Here is a 26,616-nt window from a genome sequence, read left to right on the forward strand (position 1 = left end):
TTATATTCACTCTTTACTGAGAATTTTAAACACCACTGGGTTTTGTACATATTTAAACATGAATTTAATGGTGAAGCTTGCTCAGATTCTGTGACACTTAAGTCTCTAAACTTACACAGTCGCAGCTTTTCTTCCATACTTCAAATAGGCACAGATGTTTTTGAGCTGGACTGACCAAAATGTTTAAACTGCTCACACATTCATACAGCATGTTTCCTGTTGCTCACACTCATTTCACAGCTGCATTTTTCTTCACTTTTTTCTAAAGTTGTAGTTTTTTTCCCCCACAGCTAACCATGGGTGAGTTTGTGGTACAGTGTTGTTCCACAAGGTCCATTGTTTAATCATGGATATCTCCTCTCAGTTTAAGCTTTCACCTCTGGGTAGACCAACATGAAGACCAGTGAGAAAAGCATGTTATTCTGAAGCTGAGAAACTGGAAAGAAGCTGAGCAAAGTCAGTAAAAGTATCTGGATTGTCCTGAAAAAGAAATGATGTACAGAGCAACAGGCATCTAAATGGCTCTCCAAGCTAAAAAAAAACAAAACAAAAAACAAGAGCTGATAAAACACAAATGGTGAAAGCAGCAAGGAAACCCCCAAAACACTAATGAGACTTTGAGAACAGCAATGCAGAGGCCACACTGCAAGATGCCAACCACTCACCAGCAGCAAAAATCAAAAAACAGGATTGCAATTTACAAAACTGTACAGATATGAGCTCCATCAGTTAGGGAACAGCTTTATGGCCTGATGGGACAAAGCTTAACTACTACCATATAGATGGAAAGACCAGTGTCTGCAGAAAAGCATGGATCTGCTCATGATCCTAAACATACAAGCTCATTTATAAAGCACGGTGGAGGTGCTGTCATGGCTTGGGCTCCGTCGCTTTCATTGATCATGACTGCAGTAGCAAAATGAATGAAGAAGTCTCCAAAAACATACTCTGACAATTTACAAAGAAATTCATCCAAAATAATCAGGAGGATCTTTATTATGTGGCAAGATAATAATCCAAAGCACACCACCACCTCAACAAAGGACTTCAGCAGGATACATAATGACCATGCACTTAAAAACCTGAAAACCCCAACAAATCTGACAACTACATGATGGTGCAGTAAAATCCTGTAAAGGCATGACCAGTGAAGAAACAGGAAATCTAAAGTTTATTTAATGTATACTGAATAAAAGCTGAAACTTTTTTGTGTCTCTTCTCATGATCACCTTTTGATCCAACACACAAAATGTCTTCATTGCACAGAACTGTAAATGCAAACAATGTCGTCATCCACTAAGGTGGGGATTCAATGCAGTACTCTAAATCAAGACTGTGGAATTACAGTCTTGCAGAAAACTGGGCAAAAAAAAAAAAAAAAAACAGCATACATCGAATCATTGCCTTCATCCCATGTTACCAGAACAATGTGCTGACAGTGCAAAGACAAAACAACATTAATCACAAGAATGTGAGGCGTGGAAAAGTGCTGACAGACTAATTTGATTTGTTTACTTCGAAAATCTAAGTTTCATTAACATTTCTGTGCCTGTTAGTGGTTAGAGGAGAGCTCACCTGCTGAGATTAATCCTTAAAACTCAAGCGTTCCCACAGCGATCAGTGGAAGCAACCGCTAGCTACGGAAAAAATTTAAAAGCTAGTTTTTTTTTTTGTTTTTGTTTTTTTGGAGTTGAATGACAAGGCAAGTTTTAACACTGAGAACACAGAAAGACACATTTAAAATATAAACCGATCCCTTTATCGTGTGAGGATGCGCCGTACACCTGGAAGAATAAAACATAAAGCACATACAGTCCAAAGCATCTAAAGTGCTGAGGGGGAAAACACAGCGCGTTAAAATCACAGCATAGATCAACCAAAATACAGTCAAACAATGTGTTCAACCAAACGAGCGATCCGGTGCCTGCGTGTCTCGTGGCCGTTCCTTCACGCCCTCACCTGATGGCAGCTGGCGTTGCCCAGTGTGTTGTATATGAAACAAAACGCTGCAATGTTAGCAGAGCGCCTTGTGATGCTGTTTTAATAAAGTTTAAAACTGTTAAAAATCCAAACAGACTGGAGAAGTCCAGTCCGGCACAGTCTGATGACGGTGGCGTCTTTGTTTGGAGGTTTAAAACAGGTAGGTAGGCTGTGTTTCTTTCCATTTGTCTAGAAGAGCTGGATCATGGACTCCCGGGACTTCCCTACTCCGATCCATTTGACTGATGAGGTGAGAAGCAGAAGAAGCAATCATCTTAGGGGAAATACTGAAAATCTATCAATTTAAAAAGCTGCTCATCAGTTCTTGCACTTCCATGCGTGACTTCTTACCAGGCACTCCCACATGCTCCTCAATGAAGCGAACGTATTTCTGTGCGTTCTCGGGCAGCTCCTCGAAGCTTCTAGCGGCCGAAGTGTCGCTGTCCCAGCCAGGCAGGGTCTCGTACTGAACCTCCACACGCTGCAGCACCTCCTGATTGGCTGGCACAAATCAATAACAGCATCACACCATTAACTTGACAGTAGGAATCACTCGAAGGGCAACAGCAACAGATCGATGTGTTCTCTCTGAAAACGGAGCTCTCTGTAAATGATCAAATAGACTGGAAGAAGAGAAAAGGCTGCCCGATGATCTCCCATGAAGGCAGAAGATTCTCCACCTACCAAGATCCAGTTTAAGACTACCAAGCAAAACAAAATTCATTAACATAGCTCACATGTTCAAATTTTTCCTCACCTGGAAAGTGAGGTATAGTTTGGTTGTCGACTTTGTACCCTATGCCCACTTTGATCTCGGTGAAAACGTCAAGTATGTCGAGTTTGGTGAGAGCTAAACTGAAAGAGAAGACGGACAGCTTTACAACAACTGGATAAAGATACTTTATATATTTTTACAGTAAATCAGTAAACAGATAAAACAAATCTGCTTTAAACAAAATGTGACAAAAGGGATGAAAAACTGTCAGAAAACAAGAAAAACAAGACTTTTTAAAAATGAATAATAGTCACCGGCAAAACCTATTAGCGGTCCTAAAACCTATTAGCGTCACATCACAATATTCAATTCAATTCACAAAACAGTTGCCTCAAGGTGCTTTGTATAGTAAGGTCAAGATCCTGCAATAATACAGAGATAACAGAGAAATCCACGACCATATGACCAAGTGTTTTGGCGACAGTGGGAAGGAAAAACTCCCTTATATCCATGTAAGCTTTTAACAGAGCAGTTCCCTCTCTTCTTCTCTTCCTCTAAATACTTCATATAACATATAAACAGGTTACATGATGTCCTGAAGTGTTTAGATACAATAATCAAAGATACAGAAACTTCCTTCTGTAGGGACACAAAACCAACTTAGTGACATAATCTCGCCAAAGTGTTGCGACTGTGCCCTAAGGTGCCCAAGCATCCTAACTGGAGTTGTGACTCTACTCTAAAATACTTTCTTTTCTCTTAAAATATACAAAAAAATGATTTAAAACTCACGCAGTGAAGCCATTAATCATATGTGCATATTTGATGAGCACCAGATCCAGCCAACCGCACCGTCGTTTTCTGCCTGTGGTCACGCCGACCTCCTTCCCTCGAGTCTGCAGCAGGTCTCCGATCTCCTAATGAAAACAAGAGTCTAAACTTGAACATCAGTTCTTATGTAGGTTTTCTGTAAATGTTTGCAATCGCAGAAAACAAAAATACTCTAAATTTGTCTCTAAATCTTTGAAACGAATTCTAAGCTACAGCTGGTTTACTGCTGGCAGTGTGGCAAAACTCCTCCAGGTGGTGCTATTTGAAAATCTACTCATATTTCACACAGACAAATTAAGTGATTAGGCCATGTTTTAACCATGCAGACACAGTAGATACTGTATGTACGAAACAGTTAATGTGTATGTAACGTGCAGCTTTTAATTCTCCATGTGAAATATGAAGTCGTGCTTATTAAAAATAAAACCCGATCTGAACCAAACTTTTATCGTGTTTATATTTCGTATCGGTGTGTGCTCGTACATTCTTCTGCTCTGAGGGGAAAGCACCGATGCCCACTCTTGTGGTGTACGCCTTGACGACCCCATAAACCTCGCCGACGTTCTGAGGCGGCATCCCGAGGCCCGTGCACACCCCGCCCACCGTGCAGTTGGACGACGTCACAAACGGGTACGTTCCTGCAACGACACCAGAGGTGAAGTCGGGTCATACTTTCTCATGTCACATCTCCTTTACTGGTGTGAGCTCTGAAAAGGTGATGTCATCGCAGGCTTGTTTTAGCAAGTGTCCTGATTTGTACTGATTTGTACAAAGGCTTTCATATTTGTCCAGAGATTTGTGACAAAACCTGCAAAACAAGCTGTGACTGGACTAGAAACCAGATGGCTTCTACGTGACACTCAGTTAAATTTAAAGTAATTTTCCTAGTCTGTCCTGTTGTCTGATTAGACCTGCGGTTGCACCTTAGGAAACATACAGACAGACCGACACAAACAGAACAATCAATCAGAAAAATGACATGCTTGGAAATTTTTAAAAGCAAATAAGTGCTGGGATCACAAAACCAGTTGCTGGAGGCTGCTGACATGGAGGTAAACCCATTGTGAGGAGAGACTGTTGTGTAATCAAACAGCAGTTTTGGTGTCTAAACCATCAAGCGTGTCTTGTCAAAGTGCTCTTTATGTAAACGCCGACACCCTGCATGCTCCCATGTGACATGTTCTGATCATGTGTAGATCCAGCCTGTCAGAAAGAGGGGATGTGTTTCGCTCTGACACCACAGAAACTACAGGCATCGTCTCTGGATCATGTTGAACTTTGACTGTAATTTAATCTGCTCTCAATGACAGGTTTATGCTCTTACAGAGAGATATTATGGTTAAGTCTACCGTATCATTTAATGAAAGGAACAATCAAATTGTCATACTTTAAAGTATTATGAGAACAGTTAAAGAGGCCCTCTAATTCTGATCAACTGACCGATAGACTCAGGGTGCCTCCGTGCTCATGCACAGGTGAGTGGTTTGAACTTGTGATTGTGCACGCCAAGCCCAGATGCACAAAGCGCAATAATAACGCTTAAACTTACCATCGTCCCTACCCTGAGCTCCATGCAGGCTTTTGCAAAGAGCATCACAAAGCTTTAAGTGTTTCTTGGACAACGTCATCAGCTCACCGTGGGTGCACTAAACAGCACTTTGCAATCAGAAACAAGATTTATACCGACACTACAGGTTAACACAAAGAAACAAAGAAGTGAAGTAAACACTGATTTACTGACCAAAGTCGATGTCCAGCAGCGCTGCATTGGCTCCTTCCACCAGGATTTTCTTAGGAGGACCATGAAGTGCCTCGTACATGTAGTGCACACCATCTCTTACCATGGGCTTGATCTGCTCAACATAGTCCTAAAATAAAAAATAAAAAAAAACTCGCAAAAAACCCAACATAAATAATAAATAAAATACAGGGAGATCTGCAAAGAGCACAGCTAAATGTTTTCAGATTTCCTTTTAGTTTTATTACCTTTAACTTGAGCAGCTCTCCGTCTATGTCGATCTTTAGAGTGGGGTACATAGACTGGTACTGCTGGGCCAAAGCTTTATACCTGCAACAAAGAATGATTCTGATTTATTTCAATCATTCATGCACCTTGGTCACACTTTTCATTTTTGTTTGCATTTTAACACAAATGAAAAATAGCAGCACAGAAAATAACTATCGGTTGGACTATTTCCCCCCTCCTTTTCTGGCGGGGAAGTAGGAACAACCAGGAATGGCCACATTCAGAAAGAGATCAACCCTTTGAAGGAGGTCAGTGAAAGTAGAAGGGTTTAGCATAGAAATTCAAATGTCTATCATGGTGTTACCTACTAGGCCTGTGCGATCAAACTCATTTTTTTCTACCTCCAATGATTATTAAAAGAATACATATGAGATAAAGATATTTTTTTATATTTCTTATTTCTTATTTTCCTTTTACATTACCCTCCATAAAACTCCCCTCCCATACTGTGACATGTCCACTTGTGCTTTTCACTTGAATAATGATTATAGTTAAATAACACTAGCAGATTTCTGTTGGTCTGTGTGAATACTTTGGGGTTGCTTCCTTAATCACAATGAGTTACTACAGCAGGTAGCAACTGGTTGGAAACTTTATTTTAATTAATCACTTTGCATAACCGTCACCTAAGTTGTAAAATTCTCCCTGTAAGTATTCAAAACCACCTTGAGATGACCATAACAGCTGAACCATCTTGAATTTCAACTCTGAGTAAGTGAAGCAACTTACAGAGCTGGATTTCATCTGAACACCTGCTTAGATCTGCTTCCAGTAAAAGCGCCTGAGTTTATGGCACCGAAAAAAGGCTCGTCAGCCAGTTAAAATTTCTGAGCTCGGTGGTTCAAAAGATATAAAATACTACTCAGCCTTTAATTAATTAGTAATCTTAAACCTTTGCATAGTGACAGTGTCGCTGTCAGGGTAGGCTGAGCGGTGACTGCAGAAATGAAATGTGTTTAAACAGTTCAACTTTATTTTTGTTTCACTTCTACAGTTGTTTATTAATGCAGCATATTTAAATTGCAAACCAGTCCACCTGAAACTAAACTAAACAACCAGCTTCACACCAACTTCAGCTTCTGAAAAGTAAAGATAAGATATTTTATTTAACCCTTACTTACAGAGACAGTCCCGTTGAGACTCAATGTCTCATTTACATTTACTTATTAATGGAGCAAATCCACTGGTGGAAGTCTGTGGGGAAGTGACCCTCAGCTGCCTTCCTCTGTGAGCTCTGTGAACGCTTTCCTGATAACTTTACGGACTCGATCACTAGTTTAAGATTACACTGAATAAAACCTGGAGTTCATTTTGGAAAGTAGAAGTCAGGAGGATTCTCCAGGGTACGCTCATTAGCTAGCAACTTTCACAGGCTTGCGGTTTCACAGCCAGATTCACCCACTGGTTGGTCACATGCCGTTTCAAAACACTAGATGGCGATGGTGGAAACACTATTTTACTAACCAATGGGTAACACGGTGGTTGCATCCAAGTTTTATATCATTTATGGTCTAAACTATGGTCTAAAGCTTTTTTTGTGATACTGGCACAACAGCAACAGTTACCAGACAACCAGACTCCTGCTGCTGATATGCAAAAGTGATCAGGGTGAACGAGCACTGCATGTTGAGTGTTTATAGACTGTGGGCCTTTCCAGTGTCCAAACCTGTATTCTGAAAGGTAGATGTGACATATATAATGTTGTTGGTGAGACTGACCTTTCAGAGAACTGTGTGAAGTCTGCCAGCAAGTCACATATCCTGAGCCCGGAGCGTGCCGCCTTAGCCGAGTACACCGGACCAATCCCCTTCTTTGTCGTCCCGAGGCTGAGCAAGGCCAAGAGAGGAGGGAAGGAAACACAGAGAAAAGAAAAACAGCATTTACATGCAGTCTTACTCCGCAACATGAACTCTGAAACTGTAAAATCATTTCATGCTATGCACAGTTGCACACAAATGAAAAAGGAGCAGCTCAGTGGTTCTCACAAGAACAAAAGTTCATTACGCTGTTTCTAAAACAATACAACATAAAAAACATTTGACCTGCCACCTCTCATTTAATATCACTAAAACGGTTTCAAGTTATAGTCACAGACTAGCAAGTCCGAACTCGTGATGTGGAAACTTTTATTCTCTGAAAAATGACAAAATGCAGATGTTTAACTGTCACTGAGCCATTTGCTTCTTCTCTACAGACTCCAAAATATTATAAACTCAGACAGAAAGCATCTTCTCACACTAGAGTATTACAGTCTGACGTGCTATCACCACAGAATTACTACAGAGACAGCATGCCCACCTAAATACACATCTACATACAAAAGCTTACCATGTCATCATGTACCTCTAATAAGACGCCCTATTAAAAGGAAGTCTTGGCACAGCAGAATATTTACACCATACATGCAACTACAGAACAGAAATAGATAAATATGCCCTACAGTTATTGCACTTCATCATCAGTGCAGCCAATATAACTCATGTAGTATCCAGTAACCATATGTGCCAATGTGCATGAGTGAAAAGTCAGCTGTTTCTGCCAGAGAAGTAAGAAAGTAAGAAGGAAAGTCCAGTCGTACAAACACATTTTTGCTTTATCTGAAATATTGCATCATTTGACATCTTAATAACACTTATTTAAATACAACTGTCAGAGATGTTTGAAAAGGGATGAACTCTTAAGTACAACTGGGAACAAACTCAGAAACACTACACTCACTGGCTATTCTGTTATGTACTTCTGTTCAACCGCTCACTGATGCAAATATCTAATCAGCCAATTATATGGCAGCAACTCGGTGCAATTCAGCAAGCAGACATGGTCAAGATGTCCTGCTGAAGTTCAAACAGAGCAGCAGGAGTGTTTCTAGTTCCTTGTGGAATCTGTGCGACAACAATTAAGTCACTTCTGACGCAAAGGGGAGCCCAATCTACAATAGCTGTGATAAAAAAAAAACTGTGCAATATAAAGCATGATATTTCAGTGGAATTAAATTGGATTTAATTTGAGCTTTACCCCCAAAGTTTGAATACAGTACGGAATAGTAGACTTTACATTTAAAGTGAGGCAACAAAATTTGAAAAGAAATATTAGACAAGTGGAAAATTAAATGTGTGCAACTTAATGTCCATTTCACTGGCAAATGAGTGATCTTACAGCAGTGCAAAGCTGGGAATGAGTGACGCATCATCTTTTTTCAAATATTTGTAGAAAACTTTAAATATTAATTTATATATTAAAGTTTTTGTTTCTTTTTTACTTGGAATGCTGGTAAATTTGTCAGAGATGAAATTTATGACAGTCGCACAGAGATCCCAGCCTTGAACTGTTTTACAGACACTTTTAATTTTATGGTAGAATAATCTTGATTATGAATCTTGATTATAACATGGAATTGAGAGTTACTAACTTAAATGTGTGAGGTTAGATCAGCAGTATAACACCGGCTGCTGTGATATTCCAGCACTCTGAATTGTGTTGCCTGGTTCTGTGATCGTATTCTGCTCTGACTTTCAGCAGACCTTACACTACAGCGTGCCTGCAGATGCTGGAAATCCACCAGCCTGACATCGCAATCTGCTGAAAGCTTATAATGACTCGGCCATTAAAGCACATGCACTCTGTCGCTCTCAGAAACACGTGAGCCGGCTGTGAGTTTGGGACCGTGGCTGCTTTTAACAGGAGTATGCTGGGTCTGAATTTAGATTAGCATTCTGAATGTTCCTCAGGCTTAGCATAACATTCCTCACACATATCAGTATGACGCAGTGCCCGGGCGAGTACTGAATTAGATGATTGAATATCTCGTTTTACTACCTATTTTATTGCTCGTGTCCTTGTGGAGAGTTTAGAAGGCAGACCGTCAGCAGGAGCCTGCTGCTTTACTTAGTCACTTGTTGAAGCTGTGCTACTCTGTCTCGCGCTACAGAAACAACACCTGCTGCAGGGCTGCTACTCTCTGCCTGCCCTCCAACTTCTCCGAGGACGCCTCCAGGCAGAGGAACGCGTAGGTTACACGCACAGTGTCACTGTGGAGAGACGTTCGTGCACACATGCAAAGTAAAGATAAGCCTATGTGTGAATAAGTAAAGGAGAAAATGCTATATCTATCTTTTTAAGTTACTATATATAATATAATGGGCTCTGTGATATGTATCCATATGGTTTCAGATACAGAATAAAACAGTATTGTATATATGAATATAGTTCTGTTACATTTTACAGGATCTAGCTAATTCTGTCCCCAAAATTGGAAAATAACTCAAAGTTTAAAGGTATTCATACAAAATAAATTAACTGTGCAGGTGAGGGAGCACACAGAAGAGTCTGTAGATTTGTTCATGCAAATGAATCCTGGTTTATTTTCTGAGACTTTTACAATTTAACAAACTACTTTCGGTCTGTACTGACCCATGAAATGGCCAAAGTCACACAATGACACAAACTAACGACACTAGACTAGACAGACTCCCATTTGTTGTGAGGATTTAATTAATAGTAGAGTGCAAAGGCCCTCTTACTCTGTCTGATGGCAGGTAAACCTATTATTGAAACCATCAGCAAGAGATATTAAAAATGCTTTTATTAAGGCCTCACCTGCACAAGCCTAGAGACCTGTGGGAAATCATCTGGTGGTCTCTGGTCACAAATGAAAATCATGCATTCCCCAACAGGCTGCTGGCAGCTGCTGTGAAATCGACTGCTAAACTCCATTCATGCAGGCCTAGAGACCGGTTAGTGACCTCCTGGTAACCACCGGTCTAGAGGAAAATGTGTATTCTGAGATTAGCAAGCCAACGAGTGGTTGCTGATGGTCACAGGCAGGTTGCCACAGACACCAGTAGTTTGTATGGAAGATGTCAACTTGACCGGAAACACTAACTACTCACCAAACAGTGTGGAAAGTGTGAAAAATTCAACACAAACATTCACCTTCAAAAAGTTAGACCTTTTAAGATGCGAAGTGTGGCAAACTTTTGACTTTCAAGGTGGCTGGTCAACATTTCAGTGTTGCTCAGAACTTTTTCAAGTTTCACTGCAAGCCAGAAATTAAATTAAATTAAATTAAAATGAAAACTGCATCTGCAGGGAGAATAAAGCAATCACAAGGCGATTTTTGTGTGTTCCTTCTCTGCAACCAAATCACACAAAAGCAGATGTGATCGACCGAGTTGTCGATGAAAATTTTTCCCTAGCGGCTGGAATTTGCCAGAGGACGTTGTCGACCGGTCTCTAGGTCTGTGTGAATGAGGTTTATCTTCCAAAGTACTATAACACTCTTTGGCAGCAATTACCCAGTTTAAACCTCCCGACGGACTACAAACAACATTAACATATTATGTTTTAAGCTGTTTTGTTTAACAGCTGAATATTTACACATCGAGCAGCAACAGGATGACATTAAGTCCAATAATCCGCTTTTAACTCCTCGTGGAAATATCTGGCATTTTGGCTGCTAAATCCTCCACGATGTTCACCATCTAGTCTCTTTGCCTTTCAGCTGTTTAGCGATGAGTGCACAGAGTGGATGTTCAGAGATCCTTGTGTAAAATTACACTATGAGAACACAGAAAATGAAAGGTGTGCATGGAGCCGAGAGTCACCACGATGCTCTGCAAAGCCGAGGGTGGGAGCAGTTTTAGGTGTTATTACAAAAAATGTCAGTGCTTCAAGTTTGTATGTGAGGATCAATGTCGTGTTTATTTATAGAAAGGAGACTAAGATGTTTATAGAAGAAATCCAACATGCTGGGATCGTGTTCAAAGGTGCCGTAACATTCTTCTACCTGGATTTACAGTCATACTGTTGTTAACCGCATTCAGCAGCTACTAATGGTGCAACGGATCAAAAATCTCACGGTTCGGATCGGATCAATTTTCGGATCAGCAAAAATAGAAAAAAAAAGACAAAAATTAGACTCGCCATTTACTTATTTAAGTATTTTTTGCCTATTAAAAAACATTCAACTGAAGATTCATTCCACGCACTTATATAAAAACAAATTAAGGTGCAATATGGACATTATGGACCATGCTGGGCATCCTCTGCATACGGCCATAAACAACCAGGAGTCTGTTCAGTGACAGGTTGCTTCTCCCAAAGTCAAGGACCAGCAGACTTAAAAAGTCCTTTGTCCCACACGCCATCAAACTGTTTAACTCCTCGCTGGAGGGGAGAGGGAGGGGAAACGGGGACAAAGGAGGGGCAACAAATAAGCTGTAGTGCCTTTTCACTGTGCAATAGTTTTTGTTAATATCCAACGGTATAATAGACTCACAATACTTGAAATGTGCCATTCCTTGTATTCTTATTCCTAATTATTCTATTTATCCCCTTTGTATACTCTGTATTTATATTTCTGTATATATGGTATATTTCTGCTCAGATTCTGCAACTTCTGTCGGTGCTGTGCTACTGGAAACTGAATTTCCCGGAGGAACCCACCCGAGGGATAAATAAAGTTTCATCTAATCTAATGTGATCTATAGGGCAGTACAGGGCTTTGTATCTACCACTCCGCTGTGATATAACAAGCGGTCACGGTCACGTGGCTTTCCGTTGACCTGGAGGTCCACCCATTTGTAGTTAAGGCAACAGAAGATGCCTGGGACAGTTCAGCCATAACTTTAAACTTCTCCTGCGCATACTTGCTTGGAACGATCTTGTCACTGAAGTGGACGCGCAACGAGATATCATAGCGTGGCTCAAGCACGTTTATCACAGTTTAAACCCCTTGTTTTGCACAACGGAATACGGCCTCCCGTCTGCAGCTAAACACCCCAGTAGCTTTTGTAATATCTTTAGCCCGGTTGGATTGGGCAGCAAAGAGCTGCTTAAATGCCGCAAACTCCTCTGCTCCGCCACTTGGACCGCTAGCGCTGGCCATAACCACCGCTTGACAGACCCACCACGCGCACCATACACATACTTTTTTTTCCTCTTTCTCGAATCTTCGGATCACGCGCAACCGTGGAGCGGGAATGGTTCGGATTTCGGCTCAACCGTGATCCGGTGCACCACTAGCAGCTACAGCTGGCAGCTGTTAGTGTGTAACATGTGGAATAGTACCCTGACCCTGTGACAGCAAACTGCAAAACTATCCAGAGGCCTGACTAAGATTCACATGACAAAAAGAAAGAAAAGCTTGACTCAGTGCAAAGATGAATACCGAAAACAGAACGCAATCCAAGATAAGGAACACAAGGAGTGGCATTTATTCAATCAACGACTAACTTTAGTGTTTGAAGCTGTGTTTGCTAATATACGGAGTACCTGAAACTTAAAGTGTGTGCACGCTGTGTGTACATTGCAGCCATTTGTAAGCAACAGGTTTCTTACTTCTGGCCTGCTTGCTCTTGTCTCTGCTGTTCCTGAACGCCATCAACCGCTTGGTGGAAGTCAAACACTGCGAAGGAGGGAGAGAGGACACACACACACTCACACACCTCAAAGAAAGCAGAGCTCCCGCATTCACACACACATACACGCGCGCACACACACACACTTCTTCTTGCATGCATTCAAACTGTCGCACACTCTCTAAAGTAAACGAGTGCAGGGGCAGATCTGTGAGGACTTACCAATGTGTGCTCTGTCCGAGATGATCAACCGTTTCTCCCAGCCTTTTAGACCTACACACGCATATATGCTGTGAGTTCCACACAGATAACTAACACCATGTTTTGCTCAGAAAAAGAAAAAAAAAGTAAGTACAGCACTCACTTTTTCCTTTGCGTTCATTTTTTTCTGCTTCTTCGAACAGGCCTGGAAGATGGATCACCACACCATTGCCTGATGTAAAAACAAAGCTATGTGACATTACAGTTCTTGGTTTCAAATCAAAAGAGTCAAAGCTGAGTTTATTTCTCTGTAAACTATCAGTATATGCCCTATTTTGGTTTATGATCCCTTAAAGAATACACAAAATTATGTTTAAAGAAAGAAGAGTGACTTTTGATACGAAAGTAAAATGTTTCAATGCCACAGTGAAGGTTCAGATTGTCCTACAACAGAGAAATTACAGGTAGTATAAAATTCTATCATCACCACAATGTCACACTTTGGGATGTTTGAACAGAACGGAGGCTTCATTAATGATATTAGAAACAAAACTTATTACAAAGACAAGTCAAACTTTCTGACATGTTATGCTTCACACACTGTTGATGATGCAGCTCTGTTGGGGGCTGTCATTTGTGATGCTGTCGATCGGAGATGTCCTGAGTAGCTCTATGGAGTGATATCGAGGCCAATCCAGGCTTATTACTCTGGATGAACTAAAATAAACCTGATCAAATTTAAACCCTGTCTTTATAGCACTCCACTGTATTAACTTCAGCCTGCTGGTGTTACTGTGCAGTCAGCCTCTATCAAGCAGCTTTGTGCTCTGAGAGAGTGAAAATTAAGGGCAAATGAGGAGAGAGAGTGTGACCTCTGAAACCCAGACACTAACAGATGTGTTACTGAATCTTAAATCTCTCCTCTGACCAGGGCACAAAGCGTTTAGATACCAGCCTCTCATTTCTGGCCAGAGCTGACAGTTACTTTCACAGATAAGTGATTTTGTTTCCAGCGAATAGTCGCATCGAAAGTTTCTGTGACCTTGAACACACTCATCCTGGCTAATCAAGACTTTTGTACAGTTACAGTTGTTTCATGAGCACCAACCAGTGTTCGTTTCAGTCAGATCTACCCATTACTCCTCGCATCATGGTTCAAAATACATATAGGTGACGCTAAATTTGCCTTGTCTGTTGTTTGTTCTATACTGTCTGCTGTTCAGACCACAGTGGAAGCAAACCTGAATGCGGAACTGGCCAAACAGGATAGCCTGCATCTGGAAATGTTTTAACTTAGTTGGAAGATAAGCTTATCATTCCCATTTGTGGGCAGAGTCGCTTCATTCGACTGTGTGTAAGTTGCATCTAAACCAAAGTCAGCGCCCGTCATTGTGAAAGCAGTCTTAGGTGTGCCTGAATGTAATGCCAAGAGACAGAGCAGAGCTTTCTTTACTCACTGGAGTATTCAAACAGCTGGCTCTAATTAGCTTTTAACTGGAGCTTCATTACGTGGAGGCAATGAGGTAATTACTTTAACCAAATTAAATATAGGAAACAAGGAAATTAGCTATAAAAGCATTAAAAAAGCTCTTTTAATGACACTGTCAGAATGAATGTGCTCACTAAATGAGACGTTCTCAAAATCTACACAGGAGGCAAAGTTATGTCACAACAAACAGAAATAAGCCTCTACACATGAGTGCCACAGTCGTAAGCAAAAACAAAGCAGAAACAGTATTAAGTATTGATAGACTGTACGTGGTCAACTGCAGATGTGTACAGGGACTGGAAGCCTTAAAGGAAAAGTTGGATCCATTAGCTAATGAAATTACTGCAGATGGGTGGATACGATGTAGCCTGCAGTCTGGCTCCGAGTCAAGCCGATCGCACTCGCTGTAAGAGTCGTCAGGATGGAGGCTATATGAGCGATGACGAACAGCCAACTAAAAGGGATCGCGATCAGTTCAAGAAGAAAATAGCGAGGAACTGTGTTTGTATCGTGCAGCAATGTAAGTGTATTTCTGCATGCAATACACACCAATGAAAGCGGTGACCTTGGGGTTGATGATGCCGCTGGGTAGGAGGTGAAAGTCGTACTCGACTGAGTCGACCACCACTGTGTGTCCTGCGTTGTTGCCGCCCTGCAGGGAGAGAGGGGGGAAAAAACAGAAACTGATGACTAAAGCCAAACAGAAACTAGAGGAGGCTCTCCAACTTTGTTTTGAAAAGCCAAATAGTTTGGCGAGAAGCAACAAGCATCATACACAAACCACGAAGCGCTGCCTGTTAGGGTATGTGTTGCTCTGCGCTGTTGCTTAGAAACTTCTGTTTACTTTGAGGTCAGAAAGCAGAGGTATCAACCCAGTTTAAACCTACTGACAGATGCATGGAAGGGCATGTCAAACGAACTGTTGGTAATGTGTGTTAAGAACGCGTTCATAATCCTCTAGTCTGCACACCCAAACACAGCGACATGTTCTGTCAAGACTCTACAACTACAAACGTACACTTTAAGAATATATAATAAAGAAATATTCGTAGTTACGCCTGAAGGACATGGTACTCCAAGAAAGGAAATGAAGCTGGAGGAATAACGAGTTCTTGCGCCCCTCCTTACAACAAGCTGTGATTACAAAAGTAAAAGCTAGACTGAAGTTTATAATATTTGCGTAACAATATGCAATTTGTCTACAGGTTCTAATACTCAGAATTTAGATTTATATAGGGCTTTACAAGCTCTTCAGTCCTTTTCTTGTCAAAATTGGTGCCTATATTAACCATAATCTGTCTTTTTTGTTTATTGAGCCTTATTAGCAGCTTATATGGCCTCAATAATCTTCTACAGTTGAGAAGAGATTACTAGCAAGAAAAAAGGATATGGTAATGCTACTTCTTTCCAACTCCACACTCAGATTTCTAATTTTTAAGTATTTAACCAGTGAGGCAAAGCAACGACACTTATAATAGCTCATCAGACTCTGTGCAACTTTATACAAACACTGTTCACATTTGCAGCAACGCTCGCCAACACTTAAACTGACTTTGACATGTATAAAAGGCCAACTCCTCACACTTAACAAGACGACGCTATCTGCCTGACAGCTAAGTCGGTGAGAAAACAGAACCTCATCAGTTTTTTTTATGATAATAGTGATGATAAATCACAATAGTGATGACAAATTTATGACAAGAACAAAATCAGCTAATCATTCAGACTGTGGACTCTTGGAAGTGCAGGTTCTGAGAAGCGAAAGCAGTATCACTATCGGTGTGTAGACGCTCAGTACTGAACTATATCTGTACACCAATTTGTTTGCAGCACAAGACATCCACTGGCTAAAGGAAACTACAATTTCAGACAAGCAGAGACCATTTAATCTTGTTGTATTTAATCATGCTTCTGTGAGTTAATCTGATAGGATGTAGCACAGACGCCTGCAGATGATTTAGCACATCTGACTTTAGATATAAAAATGGGGGGACCCAGAAAAGGAACGGTGAGTTCTTGGACTAGAACATCACAATCTGACCTGCTTTACTCCTCTCTTCTTCATGTTTATCAGTCAGATGTTAAGGTAAAAAAGAACACGAGGTACACGGAAAAGAAGGGGAGAAACAAACAGATACTTAAGCAAGTACTTCATTTTTTAAATTTCTTTTTCTTTTGCTGTGATGAAAAATTAAACTGCTGATCCATTTTTTCTGCTGCAGCTTGCGTCACTACCCACAACCCATGGTGCCTATTCAACTTATGCCTGTGGACATAAATCAGGCTCAGCATGTGCTTTGGCCACATGGAGTTATTCCTGGCTACAGCAGCACCCTGAAGGTGGAGAGGGGAAACAGATGGGGGGCAGATGCCTCTCCTTTTTAGATATGACTTTTACGATTCACCCCATCCCCCCAAAGAACCGAAGAACTCCGGTATTCCAGCAGTCCCATGATCGGCTTCTCGTACCCATCACAAGACACAAATTTTTACGATGGTCACCTACTGCCCTTTAGTTTGGGAACTGCAGGGGCAGTGTGATTACTGCTCTAAGGGTACAATAGAAGGTCTCTGCTATGCAAACATACTTCAACAATAACAGAAATGATTACTATTATTAAAAAAGAGACAAAACTAAAGCTGTAGAAGCTTTTTGACAATAGATAAAGGACCTGAGGAAAAATCTGACCTTGCTGTTGGTAATAATGAATCATGCGACTCTAACCTGGGATAAATGCTTTGATGTGAAAGGAAAAACATGAGTTCATCTTGCAGCTATGCATCTCTTAGCCATTGGAATTAACTGGACAATTAGTCAATCCCTACGTCATCAGGCGCTACTGGTAGTTTCTTCTGAAAGACATAATTACATAAGATTAATTTACAGATTATTTGGCTTCAGCTTTAAGAGATCTTAAGCTGATCCAATCTTTGGATCTTTATTTGGTTAATGTGTTTAAAATGCATTTTTTGCCCCATCCTCTCATTAATGTTGTGATGCAAGTACGGTACTTTTGAAAAGCACTCGTTGGTCTCAGATTTCATTTATTTTGCAAAAATAAGCAGCTTAGAAAAGAGCAAGCAGAAACTTCTACTCATTGTATAAGATTTTAATGTCTCAACGCCTCTGTTTTTACTGCTATGTCAGAATGGTAAGTTGGGTAAGTCGATGTCTTGCTGGCGCATCTGATCTTTTAGGTAGCATCGATTTCCAAAATGAGCTCAGTTCAGCGGTTTTGATGTTCACACTTATATTTTCTCTTCTTTTTTTACTTTTACAACTAATAGCACTGAAAAGAAAACCCAAACTGCTCAAACCCACTGGGCATACCAAACAGCGAACAGCAGGCACACATCGCTAGAACTGATAGAAAGTATTCAACTTACATTCAGCAGGTGGCCAAAAACTCAATAAAAACTTAGAGTCTGAATGACTTTTTGAGTATGATCATGATAATTGGATAACACTCAGCCTTGATGATGAACATGATGCTTTTCATCAGACTCATTATTAGATCCTACCTGCAAGATAAACCTGATTTTTACAAATGTCACCCACAGAGTTTTACACAGAGACAGCAGTGGGTTCAGTAGATTCAAAGACATTTACATTTTCAGAGGCTGGGTACGACTCAGTATTTATATCTCAGATCGCTGTCAGATAAATATTGTTTTTTTTCACAGAAGATACTGTGATATACCACAGCAGGAAAAGTGATGCTTGATGGGACACAGTATCTGCAGTTGGAGAAAGAAACACTTTTCATAGACGTTTTGAGAGTTTGGGAGAACACTGGACTACTTCAACCACAAATCCTGCTTTTTAAACTAAATATAGTTATTACATTTGACTTATTTTAAAAAAGCTTTGACGCCTCACCAAACTGTGTTCACGTTACCACACTGAATCCCATGTGTTAGCACAAAAACAGGGACTTTTTTTTAGCGCTGCCGCTTTTCATCTGAATCAAGTAATGTGCAAAACAGTCAAAACCGTTCAGCACCAACTCCGTTCTGTTCAGTCATTTAATGCCAGATAACAACTTTGCTAAACAGATCAGTTGTACCTGACACTTTGTCTCTGAGAACCAGGGAGTCATAGTGAGGACAGGATCTTCCTCCTAAACAGGCTCATGTTTTGTTGGCAACCATTTGCCTTACTCAAGTGTACTCTGACACTAAATTGCAGGTCACTGTCATTTTCTGTACTACCTTACAATGCTGCAAAAGATTAACTACATCTTACGAATCAATCATTAAATAAAATCAAATACCATACTCCAGAACTTGGAGCGTGTATGTATATTTATAAGATATTAACTAGCCGTTGGGGATGCTCACAGTTACTTTTCTTCTTTGTGATGCAAGCAAAAAAACATAAAACAGGCAGGTAGTTTAAGCTAAGGCTGGATGTGATCACACCCCGAGCAACCTTAACAGATTGGGGTTTTTCAAAAAGATTTAGAAGCCCCCTCTAAAAAGTTTTGGCCTTCCACTCGAAAATAAATGAATAAATGAATAAATAAAAGGCCCAAAAAAGAAGCACAGAAGGAGACTGAGATATCCTTTGGCCAGATGAGCTAAACCTAGGCTTTGTTCCACTCCATTCTGGGTTCGTGCCCATGTACAGTTAGGAGCCCATCCAACGGGCAAATGAAAAAAAACAATATAACTGTATTTGTTTAAATGTTTCCTCAATCTATATATTACCAAAACGCAGATCTATTTAAATGATATAATTGGTAGAACACAGTAGTTCATCATACACACTGGTGAGGCTAGTAGTAACTCTCAGAGTCAGCTGGCTAAATGATACAGTACTACAAAAACGAATGAAACAGAAGTGATGGAGGAAAATGGAAAAACTAGCAATGCAGTGAATTTATGACGTGAAACTTTGGTCCAATCTAAATGAAGGAGCCAGGCTGCCCTGACCAGTGCAGGGGTTGCTGCAGCTCTCGACCAAAGCAGTGAATATCGAGAGAATATTTTACCTGCATTATTATTTATGTTTTGTTCAACAAAGAAAGTTCCTTTTCTAATTGGGCAAGAGTATTTTACCCGAGAAGCTCTCTGAGCTCTATACTTTATTACTCTTTCAACATTAATCCGTGAGCAGTAGATCTGACTGTGTTATTGATGAGATTAGCTGAATCAAACCAAGTTGCTCTGGTCCCACCACATAGTTGTGCCCAGGGGTCTTTAACTTAAAATTGACCGCCAGCATCTGCCTCTAACTGGTCACTGTGCAGAAGCTTTCCTGCATATAAAAACTAATGATTAGTTCTCCTTATGTGAATCCCTGTTGTGAGCCAGGAAAAATCCTGCCGTGGTTTGATATTTCCCCTCTTTTTCTGGTAGGAAGGTCTGACTTCAGTTCATTACAGATGATTTATACGATTTTTATCGGATCCCTTTAAGTCTTGAAAGACCAAATGCATCAAAGTCGAAGGGCTAACAGGGCAACAGTCTCTGTTTTCTTTTCCTTTTGCAAACATCTCTATAGAAACTGAGTCGACGTGCGGCAACCACGTCTCCAGCTGAACTCGTACACCATTATAATACAAACCATTGTAAGCTAAACCTACACTGTAAACAAAACTGGACAAAATGGGCTTTAAAACTTGAGAGGAAGTATTATCAGTTTCACCAGATAACCTTGCTTCACAGCCCTTTGTTCTGCATCAGGTACGTTTCCCATCTCCGATCAGGTGATCGAGCCACTCTAAACTTTTAACTGTAAAATGTCTGAATAGTGAAAAACACTTTGTCCAAAATGATAAATAAAAAAGTAAAAATATGACAATCTGGAGCTGTTGTTTAGAAAACTACTTAAATAATCAGCTATTAAAGTACGTGTTGAGTAATTTCAATCCCACATAGGCATCAATGTACTCAGCTATAACACTTTACAGTTTGTATGTTTTCCTTTTGTTAAAAGCACGCAGTCACAGTTTACTTTAATCACTGATTGAATTGTCTTCGCATTGTGCATTCAACGAATGTTTAAACGTTTAAAAGGTGTGAGCAGCTTGTACAGAAATATATTACTGTAAATGTGTTTTGCTGGTATCACGCCCTGTCTGCTACACACCTCTGACTCACACACCCAACTGTCACCAACAGCATCTTAGAGGTCTAATCTAAGGGACACCGAGCAGGACTGCTTGGCAAAGCTGATTTTATAAAAAGACTAAGGGTGCCTGCTGCAGCACTTCACCGCTCACTTACACATCAAGCACACATGTCATAACATCATAATGCAGTGAGGGGAAGCACGTCTGTGCAGGGTCGCCTGACAGACAACTGGACGGAAAAGGGAGTTTCCTGAACAACCAGTTTTCACAAGCACTCAGCAGATTCACTGGACCGTCTGCGTTAGTGAAAGAGGCTGTTTGATTACAGCAGAATTATAAACCACAATTATTTTGGCTCCTGTTGAAATTATCTGACAGGTTTATACACGCACTTTCCAAAAGTAATTCTAGGCTTATCGAGCAATTCTGTATAATTACATCGACTTCTTTAAACATTAATTATATTTCAGCTGAAAAAAAGAAAGAAGCCACAGACTGTTGTGGGTTAATTTGGACTTTTTTGAGTGGAGAGCAATAAATGTGGTGCAGTAATTGTTTTATCTCAGTATCTTGTTTTATAATTTTGGAAGCCAACATTAAAATTTTAATTAAAAATTGAACCAAGTGCACATCACAAGGTGTTATTAAGCTTTGCTTTTTTATTAGGAACAAGGTTTGCTTATAGTGCTTATCAGTTTAACAGGAAATCCTCCCCATCTGCTGTCAAACAGATTTAAATCATAATTTTGAGATGTTTATTATGCATTTTAACTGCTTTGGTATCGCTGCCTGATTAGAGGATATGGTTAATATTTTGCCGGTTCACTTGGTAGGAGCTTTGTGAGTCTACTTAGTGGAAGAGTGCAGGTTTGAGCTTGAGTTAGAGCAGGGATGTCAAACTTATTTTATATCGAGGGCCACAAACAGCTTACTTTGATCTTATGTGGGATGGACTGCTGAAACTCCAATTTCTGACAGTGTAAAAAGTTTAAATGCATATTTAATCAATTAGATACTTTAATATAAGACAAAGAAGAGATATTTCAACATTTTGCCTCACTTTGTCTACATGGTAAAGAAATACTGCTTTGCTATGCCCTCCTTCACATTTTCCATAACCATCCAACCGGCCAGATCGGGGTCTTTAACGGGCCGATGCTGGCCCCCGGTTCTTATGTTTGACACCCATGAGCTAGGTGAGCTGAAAGGACTATCTTGAGTCTAATTTTCAAAAAAGTTACAGTGCTGGAGGCCAGAACAACACATCATAAATGCATTCACCATATGTTAGTGATCAGATCTTTAAGGTGAAACGGTGTGATGCTTTTCTCTTTTTAAGGCACTTCTCTCAAGCAAATTTCAAACCTCTGAATCAGATTTTCACACCTTGCCAAGAAGAATTTAAACCAGTGTGTTTCTGAGCCAATCTGTGCAATTACTACAGGGACATGTTGGAAAATCTGTCATCGCAGTTGCTGCAACCAAGAAGTGGGTATACGGAGGATAAATTAACATTGCAGTGAATTGATGTGGACTATCCTGACGCTGTTATTAATTGTGCGTAGGCACAGCCGGATTACTGGAAAGAGGAGGGAGGCACTGGGGTTTTTATTTGTTTCCCTCTTACAGCATGAAGAGGAAGTGCCAAAATCACATTTTACCTCATTGTGACAGAGCGATAAAGTATTTAATTTCACCTGCTTTTTGTTTAAATGCATACAAAAACAGTTAACAGAGACAGACTTAACCGTTGAAGCTTTTGCCTAGAAAAGAAAATAATAAACCTGGTGCATAAGCCTGGCAGGCTTGTAAAACATACTGTGATTAGTTTGCTTCCCCACTCCTCACTGCATTACATGCACAGATTCAGGCTGACAAACTGCCTGTTTGCGATCTGCAAAGCTTTGATGCCTTTTCTTCCAAAATAGGAAGTCCTGCGCATTGTTCTGCAAACACAACACACTCAGCTGACTAGTTTGCATGTTTTGTTGCTAAGGCAATACCTAAACCAGTCCAAAACATAAGGTTGCTGCATTTCAAATCCAGACACTGTATGATGCGTAACAACATACATCACAGCCCTAATATAAGCAGTCTGATGCAGCCTTGCCAGACGTCAGCAGTCTTCTTTCTGTTGCTTTCCACAATAACAGCAGGGTTTTAAGAATTTCTTTTTAACTGAGGGTTTTAAACCTTTTTATTTAAGCAGATCAAGGGCAGATACAGGCTGGACAAAAAGAGGAGAGGCATATTAAAAGCCCAGGGATAACATATCCGGGTATTTTAAAGTTGAATCCGCTCATTTTGCATGAGGAAACCACAGTGGATGCAATTCAAAAGTCCTTGCAGTCTTTGTACTGTCACCATTTTACTAGCAAGCTTAATTTTATTGTATGTGAGATTATGGGCTCTGTCTTTAGTCTTGCTAAATTAAAAAGGTGAAATTAATTTTGTAGATTGTGGTCATTATTAGAGTCTGGAGGACTACTTAGGGTATGCTCACTGGCTCATGATTTTGTCAACTACAAGTTGTTAGCCAATGAGTGTGTAGTGTCCTCTGTGTCACAGTCAGGCCTCAATTGTCATGTCTGGCTTCAAAAGATGGTCAAAAGAACCAATGAGTGGCTCTAGCCATTGTCTATGCAGTTAACAGGTTTTAAAAAAGCTAAAACACTAAAATCTCTCTAAAAGCAAGCTGTGCCACTCTGTGACCATCGTGGTAATGCTTACAGAGGACCATAAGTGTCACGTCAATATTCCTTATAACATGGAGATTCACCCAAATCTCCATGTTGCAAAACTGACCAGGCAACGCTTCACAGAGCAAATGAACAATGTAAATAAAGCATGCTTTAAAAGAAACCGTACAAGGCAAAGAAAGGGGATATTCTTCAATGGCATAGTCAGTCACTTGATCTCAACCCAAGAGAGCAAACAAACAAGCAGCAGCTGAAGCTGGCTGCAGTTAAGGTCTGGCAGAGCATCTCAGGGGAGGACACGCAGCATTTGGTGACGTCCATGGTTTCTACACTTCAGGCAGTCATTGACCGCAAAGGATTTTTATCCAAGTATTGAAAACAGTCCTTATGCCAGTCTCTCCATCTACTTTTGAATTTGTATAAACATGGCTCTAAAATGCTTTTGTATAAAACATACAAAAGCATTGTGGAGTGTATATAAAGTCCTCATATAAAAAGAATTGAAGTGCGTCACTTATTATGAGGTAAAGTAAGTGTCTACAACAAATGCTGATTATTAGTAATCAATTAGTAATCCTTAATTAATGCTTCAGAAAGCAGGAAGAGGGCATTCTTTAGGTTTTACAACACTTGTTTTTGGAGGAAAAATAACCTTACTGACCACTCAAAGTGCCTTTAATTGCAAGTTACACTGTAACCACATATTCATACAGTACTGTAAACTTCAAGCACTTTTTGCAACTCACATCTATGATCAATTCACCAATGTGTGTCGTAGGATTGTACAAGGAAAAGGAGTACTCATATAGGCAAACTGCACGCAGACAGGCTTGGTACCAGGAACCTTCTTTATGTGAAGCAACACCATTACCCACTTTTCCACCGTGGCACTGAGGTACCCTCTCTCAAGGAAACCTTTGACCTCTGTATGACCTCTATTCCTTTTGTGCCCCCATACACATCCCTCCTGTGCTGTTTTACTATTGCACTGTTTAGCAATTCCTCCCATGACACTTTAGAGACCAGCAGGTGCACAGATAGATCGCATGTCACCACTGTCCCATAAAAACATACACAGAGACATGGCATGTACAACTTCAGAGTTTCAAGATTCTCTAGTTTGACTCCAACAGCATCAGTGTGTTAGAGTTTGTAGTACCTGCACATTTTTAAAGTTTATATTTTTGTGTATTTTGGGTGACGTTTGAAACGCTGTCAAATGTCAACACGGGTCAATTTTGAGGCCAACAGCAATTAAGATTTAAAAGAAAGAAGAAGAAAATGCCTTAAGATAACTTTAATTGTGCCAATACCGCCAAGACACAAGCATTAATGAAGAGCTCGGCGAGAATAAACACAAACCGAGGATAGCCGCTGTTTTGCGCCTTCTCTCTTTAAATAACCAGCTCTAGGTATCTGTTTTACGTGTGCACATGAAGTCACCACAGCTTTACAGGTGTTTGGGGAGCTAGGCAGCTAGCAGGAATTCAAGGTGACTTTAGCAAAAACACAGAGAGCCAGCCTGCCTGGGATGTTCGTCAGCCAGGAAATAGTCGCTGGCTTGTTGGATTCAATTCACACGGTCTTGTGAGGATGACAGAAAAAAGGGGGAGGAAGACCCCGCTTTTTCCGGTGCTAACCACTTTCACGAGGTGTGAAATTGGTGAAATCGCACCTGTTATGTTGGGTATTGGTAGTTCGGGACAGTACGGGTGAAGCCCGGCACGAAACAGAGGTGCTGTATAAAAGGAGCTGAATGTATTGCTGTCGAGTTCGTGCAGATTTGTATTTGCATGATTCGCGCAATATTTCCGTGGCGTGACAGCTCCCACTGAGTGGCTGGAAGTCGGAAGCTGACAGTAGGTTTTCATAAAGAATGCGGCAGAACATCAGAGAGGCGGGTGTTTCAGCTAACGAGCAGCAGTTACCTGCGGACTCTCTCCTGACGACAGAGCTCACCTAACGTACCTGGCATCTGCACACCATGTCCGCGTCCTGTGCCAGCAGATCCACAACTTTCCCTTTCCCCTCATCGCCCCACTGAGCGCCGAGTACCACGGTCACTTTGTTGCCAACCGTCGGCCTGGGTATCCGTGTTTTCGGGGCTTCCTGACTCCCGCTGTCCGACATTTCAGCTCGGTACCTGGCTGTCTCCACTCCTCACCGACCTAGACTGGAGGAACTACCAGCAACTGAGCCGAACCGGAAACCTGGCTTATTCTACGCATGTGCGAAAAATTCTTCTTCCCAGTCCTTTCACAATAAAATTCAGTTTTGTCAATGAGCAAAACGTTTCTTTTTGTGCAGCTTCTGTTTCTAGACAAAGAAAAGCACAACATTCTTCTGAGATAATAATATTCCCCGTTTTATCGTATTTTAATTATTTATTTGTTTTTATGTTTGTTCTACCTAAGTACGACTCATTATTATCACACTTTGATTTAAAAAGAACAAACAAACAATTGAAATTACTTATTGCTACTATTATACTAGGAGATGGTTAAATTTAGTACTTTATTATTCTTTCCTATAGCAAACTTTCTGAGCTTGCACAATGTTAATATTCCTATATTTGTTTGTCTGCTTGATGGAAGTTTAAACAGAAAGAAAGAAAGAAAGAAAGAAAGAAAGAAAGAAAGAAAGAAAGAAAGAAAGAAAGAAAGAAAGAAAGGAAAAATAAAGAAAAAATATGTTCTTTAAGTAATTTCAAAAATTCCAGTAGATTCTTAGATTTAGAAAAGATTAAATGTTTCCTCTTAATAAATATATGCATGTTTTGATTGCCTGGAGGCTAATATATGAGGGAGTTTAACAGTTAATAACACACTTATTACTATTTTGGTAAAGACTAATTTCATTTTCTCAATAAAAGCTGGAGAAATACTTGCGCTGGATGCATAAAGTACGTGTCTAAATAATTATGAGTTTAATGGGAAGCACTTTATTAAACTTATTATTATCATTGTTGGTGTTTAATTGTAATAACATAACAGCTTTATTTGCAGGTTACTCCACATTATGCCACAGTGGCCATCAAATAAATCATGACAGATCACATTTCACCAGAGAGTGCAAGTCAGTGAGCTGATAACCTCTCGTCTTTAATCTGTGATCGAATACATGAACTTACATATTAGACATGAAGGCTGTTTGAGTTAGCGGTACACTCTGTGCATGAGTCTGAAATCGCAATTAAGATACAGAAGTTTGGATTGAAAACCCACAAGGACCTCTGCAGCT

At 40.4% G+C, this 26,616-nt stretch overlaps 1 protein-coding gene across 1 annotated transcript; it reads right to left on the minus strand.

Annotated features, from left to right (window-relative positions):
- Positions 1-978: 978 nt before the first annotated feature.
- adss2 (adenylosuccinate synthase 2) lies at positions 979-25,596 on the minus strand. Its single transcript, XM_004551429.4, has 13 exons — positions 25,345-25,596; positions 15,150-15,252; positions 13,275-13,343; positions 13,133-13,183; positions 12,891-12,957; positions 7,271-7,378; positions 5,513-5,594; positions 5,268-5,394; positions 4,010-4,164; positions 3,488-3,612; positions 2,738-2,835; positions 2,332-2,481; positions 979-2,222 (listed from the first exon to the last, which is right to left on the minus strand). The coding sequence occupies exons 1-13, from the start codon at positions 25,504-25,506 to the stop codon at positions 2,170-2,172; spliced, it is 1,350 nt and encodes a 449-aa protein (XP_004551486.1). The 5' UTR covers positions 25,507-25,596; the 3' UTR covers positions 979-2,169.
- Between the last annotated feature and the right edge of the window lie 1,020 nt (positions 25,597-26,616).

The sequence above is a fragment of the Maylandia zebra genome, linkage group LG13, assembly GCF_041146795.1.
Source record: "Maylandia zebra isolate NMK-2024a linkage group LG13, Mzebra_GT3a, whole genome shotgun sequence".
Classification (NCBI taxonomy): Eukaryota; Metazoa; Chordata; class Actinopteri; order Cichliformes; family Cichlidae; genus Maylandia; species Maylandia zebra.